The sequence below is a fragment of the Balaenoptera borealis genome (assembly GCF_965194805.1).
Source record: "Balaenoptera borealis genome assembly, chromosome: 7".
NCBI lineage: Eukaryota > Metazoa > Chordata > Mammalia > Artiodactyla > Balaenopteridae > Balaenoptera > Balaenoptera borealis.
Genome location: NC_138864.1, coordinates 22,102,078 through 22,123,882, shown reverse-complemented (window position 1 = coordinate 22,123,882; position 21,805 = coordinate 22,102,078). Strand labels below are relative to the sequence as shown.

Below are 21,805 nucleotides of genomic sequence, written 5' to 3'. Positions count from 1 at the left end.
TATCCTTGTATAGACCTCACCAAAGTTTCCTGTTGCCTTCTGCTTTCTTTCAAAGATATTTATGATGCACTTTTAAACCCACAGAGGCGGGTTATGCACAGGGTAATTTTTGTCATTGACCCAAGAGCACATAAGGGCAGCCATAAACCAAAAGGATTATTTATTCTCTTTCCCTCCCCCTACAAATACATTTTACAAGACAGAAAAGTGAAGCACAGACTGGCCATATAAGCTATCTACCAGCACAGTGAGGAAGGATTAACAAGATAATAAGTTTGGTTTAGGGCGCGTTAAATTTTGACGTTTCAGCAGACATTTAGGTAATGGTGTAAAGTAGGCAGCTGGATATGTATGTCTGTAGCTCAGAATGGAGAGCTGGAGGTATAAATTTGGCAGTCAGCTCATAGATGGTACTCAACACCATGGCAACGTGAGAAACGAAACATGAAAGGTGAGACCATCTTCGGAGAGAATGCATGAGAAGAGCAACAGACCTCACACTGAGACCCTGAGGAAGGGCCAATGTATGCAATAAAGAAGAAATCAAAAGAGAAACTGAGAAGGATCACTTTTACTTCATCTTCTATTCCAATTTCTACACTAACAAAGAAACCTTCTGTATTCAGCATATCTATCTATTTTAGTGCCAGATATTTTGAATACTGAAGACAATCAACTATAAATTTTACCAATTTTGAAAGGTGGCCAGTTAGTGACAACAATCTTTCATTTGCCTAGAACTGTCAGGAGAAAAGGGATTGCATAAGAGTGAAATCTGCTGATGAGTGGCATTTCCAGAAAAGGGAAGCTTTCCCTTTATGTGAATGGTTCGCAGCATCAGGTAGCTGAGTGTGAAGCACTGAGATACACAATGGTTAACCAGGATGAGCAATAGGGTAGAAGACAGCAAAAGTGTGAATTCTGTCCATGTGTGCTAGTTATACCTGCTCTGTTTGATGGCAAAGGTTGGCACTCCTAATCTCTTTCCTTTTTGGTACTTACATGTTGAAGTTACTGGAGAAAGAAATGAAGAGTATGAACTCTTATTAAATGCATGCAACCTGACTCAGGACACCTACTACATAAAAATACTCAAAATCTCTGTTTTCAGACAATGTGCCCTGAGCACAGGGGTTGGAGCTGCAAAACATGGCTCTGAGGGTACTTTTACCACTAACTGAGGTGAGACATTGTTAAATCGTAAACATACTGGTTTTGTTACCTACAAAGTGGGAATAGAACCATCTACAGTATGCTTCTACAAGCATTTCTTAAAGAATTAATAGTGAATAGGAAAATGTGCTGTAAAACGAAAGGCATTTAACATTATTTCTTCCATGCTCTGGCTAGAGCAGATATAAAAAAACAGTACTAGTATAATTTAAAATAATCATTCTTGGTTTTCTTAAAGAAGAGAAAGGGAACTGGGCAAACCAATTGCATTATGCAATGTTCCAAGACTCCAAATTTAAATACTGAAAGTTACTGGTTTACAAGAATCCTATCTGGAATCTTAGATGCATCACTTCAGTATTTCAGGCATCACTTTTTCTTATGCAGAAAACAAGGGTGGAGGATACAATGGATCTCCAATTTCCCTTCTTGCTATGATAATTTTCATCATTACATTCATCTATCTATGCCTGGTCAAAAGAACGAGTTAAATGCTTTTGATTGGTTAATGAAAATGAATCGTTATAACTGAGCCGCATCATTCATAAATGCACTTTTACCTTCACCATCTCAACTATATTAAAGTTAGAGGGAAAACAATAATGTTGATAATGTGGCGATTGCTCCAAACATTCCTTTCAATAAGCCTATGACTTGGAACGACATGAGACATGACGGTAAATCTTCGATTCCTTCACATGAGCTCTTGTTGCCCATGTGCAAAGCATGATTCTATCATTGAGCTGAATGTTATTCTACTGTTTAAATTTAAATACATTATTTTGCACCACATGCCCTCAAATGCAAACAGTGCAAGAAAAGAAAAACTTACGTGTTGTATCACTGGAGAAAAGGCTGCTGTTAGCTGTGTTGGGCTTGCTGGGGGACATGATGTCAGTCATTACATAATTTCACATTTGCAGACATACAGCTTTTAACTTACATACATGCAAGGAGTGATGCCACTGAACCCTTAATGGGAATTTAAAAGTTCAGAGTTACATGAAGTACCAAGTCACATCAGGTAACTAGAGAGCGCCGCAAGTCACATCAGGTAACTAGAGAGCGCCTCAAGTCACATTAGGTAACTAGAGAGCGCCTCAACTTTAGAAAAAGTTAACGTCTGTGGATCCACTTTTAAAACATTAAATTTGAAGAAATTTCTTGGAAAATGCTTGATTTGCATTTATCTAAAAGTATTTCTACAAACAGATACTTCATAACATCTAGTCCTAAGAAACAGAAGGCCTTTAATGTTTTCCATAAAAATCTGTGATTCCATTAAACAATCAGATGGGTGATTAGCGCTAAGTTTTACTACTATGAAAATCAGTTCCATCTTTGTCATCAGCCATTAAATATTTTATAATAACACTGAGAGAAGCGGGGGATAATAACTATTTTTCCTCAGGGGACCACAAAATAGGGCCTAAGCTGCTGCTGGGAACATGGCTGACTTCAGGGCAGCAACAGCAGCAGAAACTTCTAAGGGGATGTGACCATGGAGGAACAAAGCGAGGGTGAACGGGACACTGCACAGCTCATTACACACAAGTTCTTGATTTGTTCACTGTGAAATAGATACTTGCATCTACAGTGAAAGAGAAGTATACAAAGATACCACAACAGCAATAAATCCATCAATACTCTCCCTTCACCTACAAAAGCTCAGAAAAAAATGACAGTCCTAAACTGAAAAGAAAATCACATATAACAAACCAAGGTGTTTATGTATTGTATCACAGGCAGCCAGCCAAGCAAGCATTCCTCTAGAGAAGTCTTTCATTTATTCAAACAGACTGTCAAATTAAAACTAATAAAATATGCAAAAAGCAAGCAAGCATTGAATCTCTTTTTCTTAAAAAGACTGAGCTGAGCAACAAAATAAAAATCTTTCTTCCACAATTCTATGTTTAACCCCATCAGACTTCCTCTTCCACAAATGAATATAACTTTGTAGTCAACATAACTGTAAACTTTCTTCAGCCCAGCATTAAACAGAGGCTCCTCCTGCAAGCTAAGGATTATCCTGACCCCCAAAACAGGATGTCCCTTTTCATTCGGAGTCCAAAGAATACTACCATAAATCACTACTAAACTGTTAAGGGGGGGGTGGGGGGAGGCTAGTGAGGGGAAAAGGCTAGTGAGGGGGACAAGAACTGATTTTCAAATCAAATTTTGTTTTTTGTTTTTGGCCGTGCCGTGGGTCATGCAGGACCACCAGGAAAGTCCTTGGGTTTTTTTTTTAAGCTCTGGCTAAAACAATATCAAGAAAAACAAACTGAGAATAATCTGTGTATGTGGATACGCGTTGAATACCTTAAACCACGAATTCATCAGATAACACAGACTTGGAAATTTGTCTGTCTCATTTTATCTTTCTCTTTAAAGCCAAACATTTAGGAAACTAAGTTATTGCTTTTTCTATTAATAGACACTGTTAAGTTAGTAGAACATTAAAAAGAAGACTTAAAATTTAGTTAAATGGTGTGATGGCAAATAATTAAGTGATATTTTTCTCCCTTAAAAGAGGAAGGGGGACTAAGCAAAAAACTAAAAATATGTTTATCAAAGGACAAATAGTGAATGCAATTTCCTTTATATGACCAATTTGAGTTAAAATAAAGTAAATAAACTATTTTACCCATACACTATAATACTGTCAGCATAAAAAGAGCAAAATAGTAAGAAAATGGAATAGGATAGGGTGAAGATCAGGAAAGAAAAACAATAAGGAGGGCTTCCCTGGTGGCGCAGCAGTTAAGAATCCACCTACTAATTCAGGTTAGTAATTAACCTGACACAGGTTCGATCCCTGGTCCCGGAATATCCCACATGCCGCGAAGCAACTAATCCCATGCGCCACAACTACGGAGCCTGCGCTCTAGAGCCCACGAGCCACAACTACTGAGCCCATGTGCCACAACTACTGAAGCCCATGTGCCACAACTACTGAAGCCCATGCGCCTAGAGACGGTGCTCCGCAACTAGAGAAGCCACCACAGTGAGAAGACCGCGCACCGCAACCAAGAGTCACCCGCACTCCCCGCAACTAGAGAAAGCCCGTGTGCAGCAATGAAGACCCAACGCAGTCAAAACTAAAACAAATAAATAAATAAATTTATTTAAAATATATATATATATGTATTATTTTCTAAATGAAAAAAGAAAGGTTAAAACAACAGAGGTCATGGGCATTCTCATCTGAAAATATTATTCAGTGCTTTAAATTTTAAATTAAAGTCAAATAAAATTTAAAATTTATTCTTTGGTCATGAGAGCCACTTAGCTGATGCTCTGTAAGGCATGCCTATATTATAGAACCTTCCATCACTACAGAAAGTCTATCGTACAGCACTGGCCTAGAATGTTTTAAATAATTTACAGAAGTGATGCTTTATATATCCACCGGGAAAAGACTTCTGTCACAAATTGTTGACAGAACATTTTGAGACGAACATTTCATATTTTTAATATTTCATATTCATGATTATCAGGAATCTTGCAATCATGATTAACCATATATAACATAGAAAAAATACTTAAGGTTCAGCAGGCCAACAATCTGTCTTTAGAGTATCTCTACCCATCCAAACAAATAAGGAACCACCCTCTTTTTAAAGCCTTGAAGAAAAACATATTTCATAGCCTCTCTTGGTAATCCTCCCAGAATCAAGGAATTCATCTGCCCTCTCTCACTCAAATGGTAAATACTGCTATAATTTTTCTACCCATTTCCAGAACAGAAGAACAACATTTGGCCACCAACTCTACAGGATATACTACAACCTTCAATCCTAGAAGAAAAAAAATGCATTTCTTTGAACTTCCTTAAAAGACCTTACTCTATGCCCTAAGGAGCACGCACCTGTTCTCAACATAGGCAAAACACCTCCCTTACTGAAACCTTTCAATGATCCTTGTAAACGACAGCACAGAATTCAAAAACCTTACCACTGCATAGAAGAGTCCTTGCCACCAGAGTACATCATCTCTCTCTCACCTATTTTCCAATCTTTTCCTCTACCTCCTTCCCAGCCTTATGGAATTATTTAGAGCTCCCAGATGGTACCACGACATTTCATTTCACTCTGACTTCTGCCATGCTGCTTCCTCAGCCTGCAAGGCTAACCTGAGGATTTGGACTTTAGATTCCAGTCCTCCTGCTCTACAAAACATACTCCCTAGCCCTACTCCCCCCAAAAGATTCAAACTCCAGCAAGAAAAATGCATTTTGTCAAAAGGAAGATCTTGACTAAAAAGGTGATTAAATTTCGCAATAGTCAGTGAATACTTACTGAACATCCCAAGGCTCTGGTTTAACAAGGAAGGTTTGAGAATCTTAATTCCTGTATCTTAAAAAAAAAATAAAACAAAAAGGGAAAACCAACCATCTGTGTTGAATGTTATGTCATCTATCTGGAGTGAGAAGCTTAGACCATTTAACTTCTTGAAATCTCTTACAAAATTAAGATTCATCAGCATGAACACTAACTACACCCAAGGCATTTATCAATAATAAATGCCTAAGTGAATACAACAGTTGAATGTGTCTTATATCTTGTTAAAGTGGATCGTACTGAACTCACTTTCACTTATGAACACCCAATGAAACACCAAAGGTACCACAACAACATTTGGCTTTACTAGAGGGAAGACGCAAGGAGCAGAGGGACTGATAAGTCAACATCGCCTGGCATATTGCTCAGAGTCATCTATACAACACTCAAAAAGAGACTAATGTAAGAATCCCAAATCAGCGTGTAAACAAAAAGGTTCATTATACACTGCCAGTGAGAGTGTAAAGCTGCACTTTCTGGAGGCAATTTAACTCTCTCTATCGAGAGCTTTACAAGTTGGCTTTGTAAGTGATTCCATTTCTAAGATCAAGACTCAATAAATAAAATTATGGTACATCCATCCATATCAATGGACTCAGTCCTGTGCAGCCTTTTAAAATTATAGCATTTAAAAAAATGATGCTATTGAAGATTACTTAATAACAACAGGAAAATTGCATAAGTTAAGTGTGAAAAGCTAATTCCAAAATAATTTGTCAGTATGATACTGGGTTTTCTTGTTGGTGATGGTGTTATTAAATGTTAAAGTAAATCTGCTTAAATTTTATAGGTATACGTTACACTAAGACAAAAAATTAAACTTAAAAATTAATAACCGTGACTGACCTTTAATGATAAAAGCATGGTGGCTTTTTGTTTTCTTTTTAATCTGAGTTTTCTAAAATGAATAAATGTATCTTCTGAGATATGTGGGAAAGATTATGTTAAATAATAATAATCGTAATTATGGAAAGTTTGGTTCTCCTGAATAAACTAGTATATTTTCTCCTTACAGATAATAAGAGCAATGTTACGTTTTTTTTCTTTAGTTTGGCTGTCGGAAAACATAAAGCCAGATTTGTCAGTCACCTTCAGGAGCTGCACAGCAAACACCACATATCGGGGTGTGCATCTGACTGTCCTCCCTCGTAACCTTCTACCCTGACCTGAATTTTCTCTGACCCCTTTTTACTGCATTGTAGATATTATTCTAGCTAGCCTCAAAATCTTTTTTGTGGAGAGGGATGGAGGCAAAGAGGAAAAAGAAGGAAAGGGGGAAAGGAGAAAAAGGATGAGGTGGCAGTTGTACAAGCAGAACACTGTTCTACCTCTGTAATTTTCAGATTATTTACTAAAGTTTAAGTTCCACCATAATGGGTACTTAATAAATATTTGTAGAATAAATAAATGAAGATAACAACTCCCCAATTTGAGAAATGCATCTCTTTTGGGGGTTCTTCCTACTCTAAACAGTTGATATCTTACTGAATTTTTGGTATCTTAGTATGTGGTTATTAGAGGAGTAGTCACCAGTGCTTTTGCACATTAGAAATGTCAGAGAAACCCATAAACACATCTCTTAACAAGACAACTGTTTGACTTGTATTCTATAGATAATGCTTAGTACTCACAGGATTTGAAACTCAGCAAATCTGCGCAGGTCTGTGGTTCACAAATCGTAAATCAATGTGTTACAGTACAGTAGAAGAATGTTTATCATGAACAGAATTTAGATAAGATACTTTTTTTTTTTTAAATGACTGGTACAAGTTTGTGTTTTGTTTTGTTTTTTAATCTGCACCATCATTTAAAATGAGATGTTACATGAAAAGCAAATTTTCAACTTTTCCTAAAAATCACAAGAACTGGCACAACTTGGTCTGTATTTCAACATGGCAGTTATCAGCAGAAGCTAATCAGCTGTCACCTCTTTAGATGGGGTTGTGGTCTCCAGGTTGCCAGAGTCCCCAAGAGGCCCTCATCGCTTATAGTGGCCGTCGGGAGACAACTGTGTTTGTAACTCTTCACACCACAGCAGTAGTCTTAATATAAGTTCCCCCAAAACGCAATTACTGGTCATTTGTAATTCTTTCAAAGAGTGCCAATGGCCTCCCACCATAGAGTCATCCATGATACAGTAACTCAGCACTGCATACCCAGGAAAACGACCAAGGTGTGTCAGGGGTAAGCCACCCACCAAAGCCTCTTCTGCTTTTGTGCTGCCGTTGCTGCTCCCTGATCTCCCAATAACTGAGTGGCTAGTACATAGCAGCTGCTGATAAATGTTGGATGGATGAATGCAGGATGGATAGATGACAAATGTAATCTATACTAAAATTAGTCTTAATTTCTTCCAACTACTGGTACATAAAGAATTCTGCCCCAAAGGGAATCTGCAATATGATTATTTAGAGCTATTTTTTATTGTTGCCATTGTTATTCTTACAATAGCTGCTCACATTTGTTCAAAACTTCCCTGAACTACCATTTTGGGGGAAGGGGGTTCCCAGAGTGAAGAAGTGCCACTGCTGGTATATAAAATAATCTTAGGTGATACTTTGGACTAGGTATTGAATCACATACTGAGAAAACTACTCCTTTCCCAAGTTTCTTTAAATCTAAGTATATGAAAGAGCAAGTCTCACTTTGGTGCTAACACATACTTAAGTGCGTTTATGACACTGGCCAATTTAATTTCCCTTGTAAACAGAGGGAGCATATGGCTCAGGCCTGAAGCCTTTATCAGACAACAGAATCTAGACAGGATTTAACAGTAATTGTTTTTAAAGGCAAATGATACTGTTTCTCCCATTCTGGTAGTGATAGAAAGATTCCCTTTTAAAGAAAATTAACATTTAAAGAGCATTATAAAATTTTATGTCGTATGTATTTTATCACAGTAAAAAAATAAACAAAAAAAAGATATTAAGTAAATAACAGTAGAGGGTGGAGTGCAATCATGACAAAGCACCAAGATAATATTCAAAATACTGACATTTGGGAAATAAAAGGCTATATGGTTTGATGTTACCAGTATGGCGCAAAGATGGAAAGTGTTCAGATTTACTTTAATTTCTATTTTACATTAAAACAAATGTAAAAAATATATATATATAATAATAATAAACTGTGCATTTTTATGGTGATAGAAAAACCTAAGATTTGTAACCTTGCAGTTCATAAGAGTTAAATTAGCTTATGACTATACTTGACCGTATGATTACATATATATAATTGACTATAACAATATATGGCTATAATTTATTAATCTATGCCAATACCATAGAAATAGATATCTCCCTATAACGTAAAAAGTCTTCCCACAAAGTTCATAGTTTATAAGCTGCAAATGATGACATAAAATAAAAATATTTTGTGATGAGAGCACTTCTATATTTAAGATCATAAGTTGGAGCTAATAGTAAGTAAACCAGTAAGCAGACCAAATGTCACCGATACTGCCCACTGTCAAACAGCAGCTGTGACAAATGCTGCAAAGGAGAGATGCACAGGTTCTGCAACGGGTTCTAACAGGCGTAATTTGACCTAGGCAGGGCTTCCTTGAGATGAGAGGGCTGGGAGCAGCAAAACAGCAAGGCAGGAGGAACATGACCAAAGTCAAGGAGTCTGAGTCTAAGCTGGAGAGTATAGGTGCTCAATGGCCCAGGTATGGAGTTTACCTTTATGCCAAGAACAATGGGAAGACAGCAGAAGAGTTTGTAAAGTGGAGTTACCTACCTGAGCAGATCTGCATTCTGAAAGGTTTGCTCTGGCTGTAATGTGGCAACCCTCCCAAGAGGCATCGGAAACAGAATCAAAGTTTAAATAGGTTACAAACTAACAAAATAATTTAGGAACTGCATCTAGACCAAAACATACCAAAATGTCGTAATTTCTTCGTCAGATCTGTGTGGCCTACCTACATCAAGAGTTTTAGGGGGCTTCCCTGGTGGCGCAGTGATTGAGAATCTGCCTGCCAACGCAGGGGACACGGGTTCGAGCCCTGGTCTGGGAAGATCTCACATGCCACGGAGCAACTAGGCCCGTGAGCCACAGCTACTGAGCCTGCGCCCCGCAACAAGAGGGGCCGCGATAGTGAGAGGCCCGCGCACCGTGATGAAGAGTGGCCCCCACTTGCCGCAACTAGAGAAAGCCCTCGCACAGAAACGAAGACCCAACACAGCCTAAATAAATAAATAAATAAATAAATAAGTCAGGAGCTCTTTTTAAAAAAAAAAAGAGTTTTAAAGTAGAGAGGGCTGGAGCTCTACGGAGGGGTTCTCAGGGGTGGGGGGGCTGAGTACTAACAACTGTTGGGTTCTGGTCACTTCCCAGCTTCCCAGTCCAAGCTTGTCTTCTGTATGTTTTACCTGAGAGGTTTCTAATAAGGTTCAGCTGAAGAAATGGCTTTGTTACTGAAACCAAATCTGAAAACTGATGTTAACACCCGTGGCCTCTAAGACCCAGGTAAAAGACTAGACTAGAAACAGTCTGTGGGAGAGCAGTACCTCAAATGACTACACCCTATGGTTCCTGTTTGGTCTAAACTTCTCATTGTGATCTTCTTCATAAGAGATGGTACTCAGAAATAGTCCCTATTTGCTTCTAATCCTCCTCAAAAAGGTTCAAACTCTGGGTCACCCCGGCACACCAACCAGAATGCTACAAGATAAAGGAGGAAAGGAGGGAGGGGAAAAGGAAAGGGGAGGGAAGAGAGAAAGAATACACAGTACCAGTTGGCAAGGCCCTGGAGCACAGCTGGTGAGGGTGCAGACTGGCACGTTCACTTTGTAAAGCTGGCAATACCCACCGAAGCTCAGCAACGGCGCTCCCAGGAACGACACGCAACAGAAATGGTATGCAAAGGTTCATTCGCCAAAAGACATGTATACAAAGGCTCGCAGAAGCACTATTCCTAAAAGCCACCACCTGCAAACATCCCACATGCTCATCAACAGAATGGATTATCTACTGTGAGGTATATTTCTATGGTGAATACTGTACAGCAATGAGACTGAGTCAATTACAGCTACACATGAAAACACGGATGAATCTCACATAGGTAACATCAGGAGAAGACGGACCAAAAGACTACACAGAGGGTTTCTGTTTATATATAATACTCAAAAACAGATAAAACAACTGACTAGTCATGTGCAGAAATAATCTCAATTTCTACCTTAATACTAAAGCCCAAAATGAATTACAGACTTAAATATGAAGAGCTGAAAACTTCTAAAAGTAAGCGTAGCAAAAACCTTAGTGACCTTGGGCTTGGCAAAGATTTCTTAGATACAACACATAAACCATAAACTACACAAGAAAAAAAAAAATCAATAAATTGAATTTTATAATGATCTGTGATCTATGCACTTTCCCATATACATCTACAATTTAAATATTACAAAATATTAAATAAAAGCAGAAAAAAGCATAAAGATTGAATAGATGGAAGACAACCCAGTCAGCCACCGTCAACGCATCTCACCACTCAAGAAAAACTACATCTCAAATACTTCTATCCTGCAAATACAGAAACAAAGCCAAGAGTGGCAGAGTGAGGGGTGGAAAAGGAAAAAATAGTTATCATTACCTGCCCGTCCTACCCTTTGAGTTGGAATGGGAAGGGGGCAGGTCCAATGAAGAGAGAATCTGTTATAAAATTTGGCTCTCCTCCCACGACTACTATCTATCTATCTATCTATCTATCTATCTATCTATTTATTTATTTATTTATGGCTGTGTTGGGTCTTCGTTTCTGTGTGAGGGCTTTCTCTAGTTGCGGCAAGTGGGGACCACTCTTCATCGCGGTGCGCGGGCCTCTCACTATCGTGGCCTCTCCCGTTGCGGAGCACAGGCTCCAGACGTGCAGGCTCAGCAATTGTGGCTCACGGGCTTAGTCGCTCCGCGGCATGTGGGATCTTCCCAGACCAGGGCTCGAACCCGTGTCCCCTGCATTGGCAGGCAGATTCTCAACCACTGCGCCACCAGGGAAGCCCCCACGACTACTCTTAATTCACCACAGAGACATGGAGGAAAATATACTCAACATAAGAGCAAATAAAAGACACCTTGATCCTGGATCATTTTCCACTGAACATCCTTTACTTTCTTCTCTCCTCATCTGGTCCCATCCTTATTTATTTATTCTCTCCCTTCTGTTCTCCTGATCCTTCCAGACTTCTCTTTTTGCTTTCTGCAACCATGCATTACTATCATATGTCCTTTTTCTCTTCACTGAAGAGGCTCCAAATTAAGAAAAGGAATTAAAATATATACACAAAAATAGCACAGGTTCTTTATGTTATTTCAAATGCCCTTATACTAGGGGAGGGGCAACATACCAATCTCCATCACTTCTCACCAATTCTGTTTATATAGCATTCGCAGAATATAAGCCGCAGCATAATTATTTTTATGATAATTTCTCCCTCTCCCTTTTTCTCTTCTTTAAAAGGTAGCTAGCAACTTGTCAAGTCAACTATGTGCTAGCTATGTGGGATGCTAAAGATATAGGATACTACTTCATATCTATTCCAGTATAAGGACCCCTTTTAACACCAAAAATGTCAAAAACACATACACAAGAGATGATCCTTTTAGAATCCGTTCCCTGAGAAAATGCAATCCTACAAAGGCACTGATATTTCATCAACTTTTGACTAATTGTGAACCTTATTAATCACAACATCCATTCACATTTTACAACAGCAGATGTGGGCAATGCTTAGTGTGAATGCAGATTCTCAGCTTCTCAAGCCCCTTATCTCAACCTCCTCAACCCTCCCTGGACTCAGCCTAGATGGACTGGGAAGCTTAGCTCTCAGCACTCTGGGCTCAACTCTTCTGTACTGAGTATTGTCCGATTTTGTTCATGAGTTCACTGAAGAAGTAGTAATAGAGTTTGAAAAAATTTGAGGCAGAGCGAAGGGCTTTCTGTTCACTCAGGACCTTTCTGGGAATGATTTAATCAGAGTCCCCCTACAGCACACCCCGCTTTCTCCTCTCTTAGAACTAGTATCTGAAAATGTTTAATAAATGATTACTACCTTTTTTCCAGCTATTACCATTATTACTATACGTCTCTTCCCCACCTACTCTAACCCCATAAATTTCCACATCCCTGGATTGTTCTAGCTAGGAAAAGGCAAGAAGAAACAAAAACTTGAAAAACCTAATTTTTGCATCAAATAAATTTTTACGGCTTTTATTTTTTATTTTTTTTTACATTAAGTAGCGGCAGATGAAGAACTAAAATTATGCTCGACCCTTGTCTCTACCATGCTTAAGCTGAATATAATCCATCTATCCGACAGCAGCTCAATTAAAAGGAAAATATTCACTGTAGGGTTTATTCCTAAAATCTGCAGAAGGGCACTCTCTTGCAACAGATATGTCTTCCTCTTAACTGGCAGTAACATACAAATCAGGCTCATTTGTTTTTTTATTCATTCAATAATGTTCTCTGTCCTTAATTTTAAAAATGGGTAAGTTGATATTTTTCTCTCTCTCCAAAATATAAAACCAAAAAATAAATTACAACTTTTGTCACCCCACTGTTTTTTGTCCTGTGAGTCAGCCATTCTGAAAAGAAGTGCTCCACACCTCCCCTGCTAAATGATATTCAATGGACATCCCTCCATTCTGTTAAAGGTAAAAAAAAAAAAAAAAAATTTAAATTTCAAGGTGGTATTGAGATCTGTTAACATATTTTCTAATTCAGGTCACCAAAAAACTTCAAAACTCCATTATAATATAACTTCAAATCATATTTGTATGTATTCTCAATGAATAATCCTTAAGAGTCTACAAAAATAAAGCTTATTTTTTGTCTTGCTTTTCCCATTTTACAATACTGTCTGAAAAAAAAAAAATAATAATTCAACCACTACCAGCTGTCACAGGACTAGCAATTCTCATTAAGCGGGTGAAAAATATGAGATGGAAAGATTACTATGAATATCACATCACTGTTTATATGTCTATCACATTTTGTACTTAAAAACATCGTTCCTCCACTCGGTTCTCTGAGATATCAAACGATCACGCTAGGGGACTTCCCTGGTGGCGCAGTGGTTAAGAATTCACCTGCCAATGCAGGGGACACGGGTTCGAGCCCTGGTCCGGGAAGATCCCACATGCCGCGGAGCAACTAAGCCCATGCGCCACAACTGCTGAGCCTGCGCTCTAGAGCCTGCGAGCCACAACTACTGAAGCCGGCGGGCCTGGAGCCCGTGCTCTGCAACAAGAGAAGCCACCGCAATGAGAAGCCCACGCACCGCAACTAGAGAAAGCCCACGCACAGCAACGAAGACCCAACTCAGCCATACATACATACATACATACATACATAAGATCATGCTATACTGCAGACAGTGAACAAAAATCAATCGTGACATATGATAATTTGGTTTCTCACAAGTAGCTTCTCCCCTCTTTAAAGAAAAACAGGGTCTCTTCATCCTTTTTACCAATAAATACATGGGAATACTGACTATAGGTAAATGCCAAGTATCTTTAAGACTCATGCCATGCTTCAAATAACTATTTAAAATAAAACAGTCAAAGACTTTAAAAATTTAGGTGATTAGAGAACAAGGAATTGCAGAATGTGGTGGTAATGCTACATGATACTATAAACTATTAAATTGCTGGGGCAAGTATAGTCTTCCTAAGCCATGAATTTTTTTTTAAACTTCAGATTCTTGTTTTTCAAGTTCTTCCAAATAAACTAAAAAGACAAATGATGACCATGATTATATAATTTATTTAAAGGAGGGGGAAAAAAGAGTAATTTCTATTTTTAATATTTCTACATTAATAAAACAACTTCTATGTTGGCAAAGTGTTGGCTTAGCCATAAACTACATTTATACCCATTAAGTCAGCATATCACAATTGCCAAATATATGTGTAAGCACCCCCCAAAAGAGTAACAAACAAAGCAAGCAAGCTCTGGTAAAATGTGTATAGAGTTGTCATAAGCACAGTGGCAGATTTCTAAACTTTAAAATCATGTGTGCATTCATCCTCTCTTTCCATCAAATTTAACCACAGGAGCTTAGATGAAACAATAATAATAATTTTTAAATAAATATATGTAATCACCAAATATTTTAGAATCTTCCCTTATAAGAGTGTATTTTAACTACAAAAACCTCACCCATTCCTAACTTGTTTCTCAATAATATTCACCCATTCTGTTTAACCTTCAATTTCTCAATAGAGAACACATGCTACTCAAAAAGCCAACGTAATTATTGTTGTCATGCCATTAAGAATGCTCTTCGTAGTAACAAAACTCTAATATTACAGTTGGTACCCGGTACGTTCACTATTTACACCACCATCCTCTCCCCTTCCCATCACCACCATTTTACTGGCAGAATATTCACAAGGCTGAAGATTGTTTTTCATCTCAGCAAAGAGAATGCTTAAAATGGGATGGCTAGCCACAAACCAGAAGTTAGAAGCTACATAAAAATAAACACAAATGTGTCTGAATTTTTCTATGTTCAACCTCTAAAGAAGGCAGTAACATTTTCCTTATTCATAATTCCCTAAATTAAAGCCAGAGCCTTTCACCCAATTATACTAATAAATTGATTTAATGTCATCATTTTGCCATCACATCATGTTCTCCATACACTAGTGTACTATAATTAAATTCATTTTACCATGCTGGGTTCTTCACCTCCCATTTTCTTTCCAGGGTTTTTCCTGTATCATTCTTTAACTACCAAAGTATTTCTCCATAATATTTTCCTAAATATTAAATCTATGAACAAAAAGACAACCCTGAAGACTAACCAGGGAAAAGATAAATCAACACACCTTAATACAAAATACCAACATTACATATAAACTATTAGGTAACCAACAGAAAGGTAAGCATCAACTGTATGCCCAAGAGCCTCAATTTAAAATATTATGTAGTAGAAACAATTTTGGTAAACATAAGTGAACACACATTTACATATCAAAACAGGCAACTATAGACCCATTTCTGACTTGAGAGAAACATATCTTAATTCTATTTATTAAGTAAAATAGGCATTTTATGAAAATATCTCCTTACAGGTATAATCATTCGATTGACAGATAAAATAATTGCTTTAAAAATACTTCTGAGTCATTTTGTCCTTACCTGCAGGCATGAACCATTACTGCATGCAGTGACTGTTCCATTTCCTAGCACAGACTTGAAGAAGCATCATATCTCTCTTTCAGAATGTGACTAATATGTGGGTTTGCAATTCCTAAGCTATTTACAAATGGCACTCCCTTTCCACATAAGAAAATATTTAATACAACCAAAAGCTAAGTATTTTTAACCTAGATCTTACAAACAATACTGGTAATTTTGTGTAGCAACAACCTCAAAATACAGGAAGCAAACCTAGTACTAGTATTTCCTTAAAGAAAGCAAGATTTCTGTTTATTTTTTAGCTAAGTATATTGTTTTTTAAAGCCTTCAACAGCTGTCACACACGAACCACCAGTCTGCTGTGTTATGGTGTGCATGCTGCAGCTGATTAGGCTTCACTATTTTTTTTTTTAAATCAATTACCCTTTGTAAAAGCAGAACAGCTTACCGAAATACACGTCTTCAAAACAGCACAATGACCAGCATGCAATACGATACGTTATATAGCAAACTTGACAAGAAAAAAATACACCCTGATTTGTTTCTTAGCAATGCTACACCATTAATTGTTCATGCAAGAGATGTAGCTGTACCTTTCTGAAGAGGACGACTTCTCAGAGTTAACTGACATCAGCAGCTCAATCTTCTGCTTGATTTCTGGAAAAATCAGAAAATATTCACAACCAAGATTGCCTGCCCTTGCTTTCAAGCCTTATATCAAGAGATTTTTCTTCTCTAACCCCTTTTGTTCAAAATGAGGCCACAAGATTCGCAGTACTTCTGTTAGGACTGGGATTCAATGGTGCTATAAAGGGAAAAAGCTCCAGAGGCATCAGGCCTTGCTAAACTATGCACATGACTGTTTATGAAAGCAGGAAGTACCATTCCTTTCAAGCAGAGGGGTGTTTTCTTTTTTTAAGGTAGAACTAGCATGGCTCTACAGGAAGATTTTTAAATGCAGCAAATTAAAATACAAACCAAAAATGCTAACAACTGGATTGAACATACCAGATAATTTGAGAAGTCTGGGTAATAAAGTTACAGACTGTAATAAACAGATAGGCAACCCTTGGCTACTTCTATTTCACCAGCCCTGAAAAATATGGCTCAGTGAATCGTTTTTATCACTTAAGAATGAAATATTAAACCAGAATCCCAATTTTTAGACTAAAAATATTTTAATCTGTTATAATATATTGATTGTCTTTAAAGATACATTTATATCTACTCCCTAACTCCTTTAGAAAAACACTTCTGTTTTACACCTTAATTTTCCCCTCCTCCTTCGCAGTACAGCACAAGTGAACAGCAACACCCAGTTACCAAGCAGATAATATACTTGTCCTTTTAGGAGAGGACTGACAACGCTATCTACAACAGAAATATAAGCGCAAATTCAATTTAATTAAAAGATCATTGCTGATACTGATTCGGAAAAAAAAGATTATAGAGAAAAAGGGAAGGTGAGATAAAAATAAAAGAGGAAAAAGAGAAGGAAAAAAAACCTAACACATTTCCTTTAAAATATTAACCATTAATATAAAGCACATAATTTTACATGAATAAAACTGATGTGGGCCTATTATCTAGACTATTTCACATATAAAGCTGTTTTCCTATTTGTAAATGCGTTTTCCTATTCAAAATCTTAAAAATTCACATACCAAAAATAAAACACAATCCCACTAAATCTATAGGCAGTCTCAGGATTTCAAAGTAGACCTCAGTAGTTTGGGGTTCTTTTTTAAAGGGTAAAATGAATTTTAATTTTTAAGAATCTTGATTCTAGAAATCCAAGGAATATGAAATGTAAAGGAGAAAGGAAAATAATTAGTTGCATAAAATACAATGGGCCTGTACAGAAATATCCTCTCAGTGTTGTTAAAATATGAGTTGTTCCAAATTGTTTAAGCTAACAACTTCATCCAATGGGCATTATAAAGCTGGCATGAATATCTAATGAGAGCATAGAATCTACCACAGGCTACAGCCTAACTACCACTGGGGAGAGCACATAGCACAGTGGTGAAATTGAGATGATGATAATGAAACTTACCTTGAGGAGTCTTACATGGATTACAGAGCCTGGCACCTGGTGCCATAGTGAATGCTCAGTAACACCCCGTTTAAAAAGAGCATGGCATTTAAGAACTCAGGCTCCAGGATCCGCCGCCAAGCAGCCTAGGATTTGAAAGCAGGCTTCTCCATCATTTTTAACAGCCATATGACCTTGGGGAAATAAACTCTCTAAGCCTCTATCTCCTCTCCTATAAAATGGGGATAATAATTCTACATGAAGGGCTGTTGTAAGGATTGAATGACATAACCCATGAAAGGCACGCAGTGTTGTGCTTGGCACGTAGTAATAAGCCCTCACTGCCTAGCAAAGGATGGGATCCTAAATAAATATTTGTTGAATGACCTAATGAGGTATACTAGGTCTGTCCCATTTTAAAGAGCTTTTCTATAGTTTTAATCCACCTTCTCCTTCTTACTACCAACCTTAACATTCACCTTTTTATCACTATAGTATTGATATTATTATATGTGGAAATTAAACTTTAACCTGTGTCTCAGCCTTCCTTTCTAGAGGAATTATTCTCAGTTTATCAACTAGCCATTGCAGGAATGAGGTGACACTTGAATTCTTCTTCACTGTGGCAATTTTTCATTCCAAAAAGACAGAAAGTTCACACTTCAGTGTATCTCTATAATATCTGTGCACTTAAGCTGAAAGTCTCCAAGATTAAACTGCATAGCTCTAATGAAGTATATGTCTGTCTTACATATATTAGAAAGAAAAGTTAAAGCTCTAAACCATTTTCTGGCTGGTGACTTTGGAAGCTACAAACCAAAAAGGTTTCAAATAATTCATGGAAAGGTTTCCAACATGATTTTCACATTTTCTTCAAACCTTCAGATCTGTTTATAGCTCCAGAAGGACTGAAAGGTTCAGGAATGTTCACAAATACCAAGTTAACATTGTATCCACTGAGGGCCATGCATTCCCTCTACACTCCTATCTAATCCTTATCAATACCAGCCATGGGTCTGATTACTCCCCATGTTCATTCTACCACGATAAACGCCACAGTCCTGGGGGGCTTTGATGTTCATGTCAATATGATTCCAAACACCCTTGGTTAAGGGCCTTGGGCTCCCCAATAGTGTCCTGAACCTCTGATCACCTGAGTCATCTACTACCATGACCACACGTAGGATGCTCTCTTACACACACTGCAAATACATCCCCCAAATTAGTTGTTTTTCTATATCTATACTGGATATTTCACAGTATCCAGGACCCTATACTTTATTTTTCTGCAATTAATCCCACCAGTCTTTTCCTTTATGAATTACAGTTTTCCTGTTAAACTCACATTTCCTTATTTCACAAATAAACAAGCAAGTAGTACCTACTATCTCTAATACTTCATTTTCTACTCAATAACATGAGTTTGAAGACTCCTGGAATACTTAGGGTGCACAGTTGAACCAATCCCTAAGAACCCTGACAAGGAATAGCAGTGAACAGTAACTACTACCAAACATAGTCCAGAAAAGGAGGTGCTTCAAAGATTCAGACCCTAGAAGAGAAACTGGGCCGTCCCGAATCCACCTAGAATCCTAACAGCAACAGCAGCAGAAGCGTAACACAGGGCTCCGATGCAGAGGATCCGCTTCCGCGTCCTTTAAGATCACTAAACACCAAGCATGAGCTCACAAAGGACGCTTACTTTTATGACATGGAAATTAAATAAGACATCATAATTGGGCAAACAGTTCTACCTAAACTCGTAGACCTACATCCTTTTAACATCGGTGTTATTCTAACAGATTTACTACATTTCCTCTCACTTGGCAAATTTGGAGCCATTTCAGGCTACAAGAAACAGGTATCTGCTCAGGTTACTTCAGGTGACAGGATAATACAGCAAGAATACATCTAGAAGTTAAGAGGAGGGAAAAAAAATGCCTCAGTAGGCCTCAGAACCAGAATCTTGTTCAGAAGACGGGGCAGCTCTTGAAACCCAGTTACAATACCAAGTGCTCCGAGGGATTGTTCTCCACCTTAACCTTTCCCCATCCTGGCAGCCAAAACCTCTGATCGATTTCCTCTGATAATTCCATTTCTCCCTTCGCTACCAATTAGTTAACTACTTCTCCTCTTTACTTCACGCGTTCACAGATTCTACTACCTTGGAATGCATACTTATGGCCTTCTCTCACCTTAAGCGAGTATCTTTAAGGGGCTCCTGTTTAAGCTTGCAAGAGGGCCTGCAGCAGGTGTCAATCCTTTTCCTGCTCAGGTGTCAATCCATGATATTACCATCTGGGACCAAGTACTGAGGTCCTGACTCAAAATTCAAGAGACTGACACAAAAGAGCCTCTTCATAAAGGGACAGGAGTAAAGCAAGCTCTCTGAGACATCTAGGAAGATCAATGATTAACTGCTCCCAACATCCCGAAGATCAGTCTAGCCTAAAAAGGAGTGCCTGTTATCCCAGCATTCATTATTCAAGTTTTCTTTGTGATGAGAATGCACAGAAAAGCAAAAATTGTGCAAAAAAATGCCCATTGATAAACTGACCATTCAAACAACTGTCCCTGATTTTCACCAGCCTCTACCCCCACCCATCAAATGCCTTCTCTGCTCAGTCTCTCACTGATGGTCATACAGCCCAACAATTCAAACAAAATGCAAGTCCAGAGCAAAGTGAACACTGAAAATCTGCAACAAAGGATGGAACTTTAGACAAAGTTGACGGACAATACTAAAGAAATGTTAGAATCCCAGGCAAACCCACTGACAAATATAGAAAGGAGTTAAGAAGGTTAGTAATTGTTAAGAGTAATCAACAAGGACAATAATATGCTAAGTGTCTCAGGAATGATAATTATTTGATTATGAGAGACTAACGGGGGAAAATAATAATACTCTTAAATAGTCTGCAAAAATATCCAACATTACAATTGTATTACTACTTAAAAGATATCCAGTCATATTATTAGTCACCCCCTGGTATTCATGGGGTGGGAGGGGGCGCTGATTGGTTCCAGGACTCCCACCCCACCCCCTACCCCCTGCTAATAACAAAATCCACGAATGCTCAAGTCCCTTATATAAATGAGGTAGTACAGTCAGCCCTCAGTATCCACGGATTCAGAACCCACAGGGATCAACTGTATATAAAACTTAATACGAATATGTATGTCAGAAACAATCAACACTTGATACATTCTTCCTTCTAAAACTCAGTAAACTCAGTACATATTTTTCAACTACAACTTGAACTTTTGTTAAATAAAATAAGCTTACTTCTAAAATCTGATTTTATTTTTCAAAATGAAGTCTCAATTTCACCCACCTTCCTTAAAAGCAGTCTTTTTCTGGTATCAAATTTCCTCCTGCTATAATTCCAAAACAGTATTACTTTATGTTCCTGAATATAGCACAATGCCAACCAACAATATGTATGCTCCAAACTCTACAATGGGGTGGGCTGGGGTGGGGGTGAATTGGTGGGGGACTGGAGGAGAAGAAGAAGGAGGTGGTCTCAGGCTGGTTAGGTTTCTGGCTTAAAACTTTCAAGGTAGCTAATGCTGCCACTTACAAGAAACTTCACTTACTAAAGAAAATGTTTTCCTTCTGTCAGTTTTTAAATTATTATTCTGAGTGCAACTTATAACCCAAAAGAAATGCTAGTTTAAAAGGAAAGACTTGTTATTGATTTCCAAATCCTAGTAAGGAAAGTGGGTCAATCCCCTAAAATTGGGATTCCCCTTCTCACCCACCCCACCCCCCCACCGGAAGCCACCAAGCAAGAAGGCAGAGAAAAGAGACCAATGCTAGGGTTGTGTCTGCACCAGGCCAAGACCCCAGATCATCCATCCTAACACTGTATGGAGCACCATAAAACTTTAAGTTCATCACACAGTACTTGTTACCGTTGCTTCGTTATTTTTATGTTGAGGAATTTCAGAAACAAATACAAAACTGCATTAAAGTGTGAAAATATGAATGTTTAAATAAATTCCTATTTCTATTAGCCTCACCATCAATGCCTTCTATTAGCAATGAAATGTAATGAAATTAATCCCTGAAAACTGTCTACAGGTTTCTCACCACAGCAGAGTATCATT

At 38.0% G+C, this 21,805-nt stretch overlaps 1 protein-coding gene across 15 annotated transcripts in view; it reads right to left on the bottom strand.

The window, feature by feature from the left end:
* SRPK2 (SRSF protein kinase 2) overlaps positions 1-21,805 on the bottom strand; it is a gene marked incomplete at its 5' end in the record, with an annotated part of 222,027 nt that overhangs the window by 111,594 nt on the left and 88,628 nt on the right. For 4 of the 15 annotated variants that reach the window (XM_082399791.1, XM_082399796.1, XM_082399782.1 and 1 more), the window contains one exon: positions 16,254-16,317. The exons of the other annotated variants lie outside the window; for them this stretch is intronic. In XM_082399791.1, the coding sequence (XP_082255917.1) occupies positions 16,254-16,317 (64 nt within the window). The remainder of the gene's footprint in view (positions 1-16,253; positions 16,318-21,805) is intronic. 15 annotated transcript variants of the gene reach the window in all.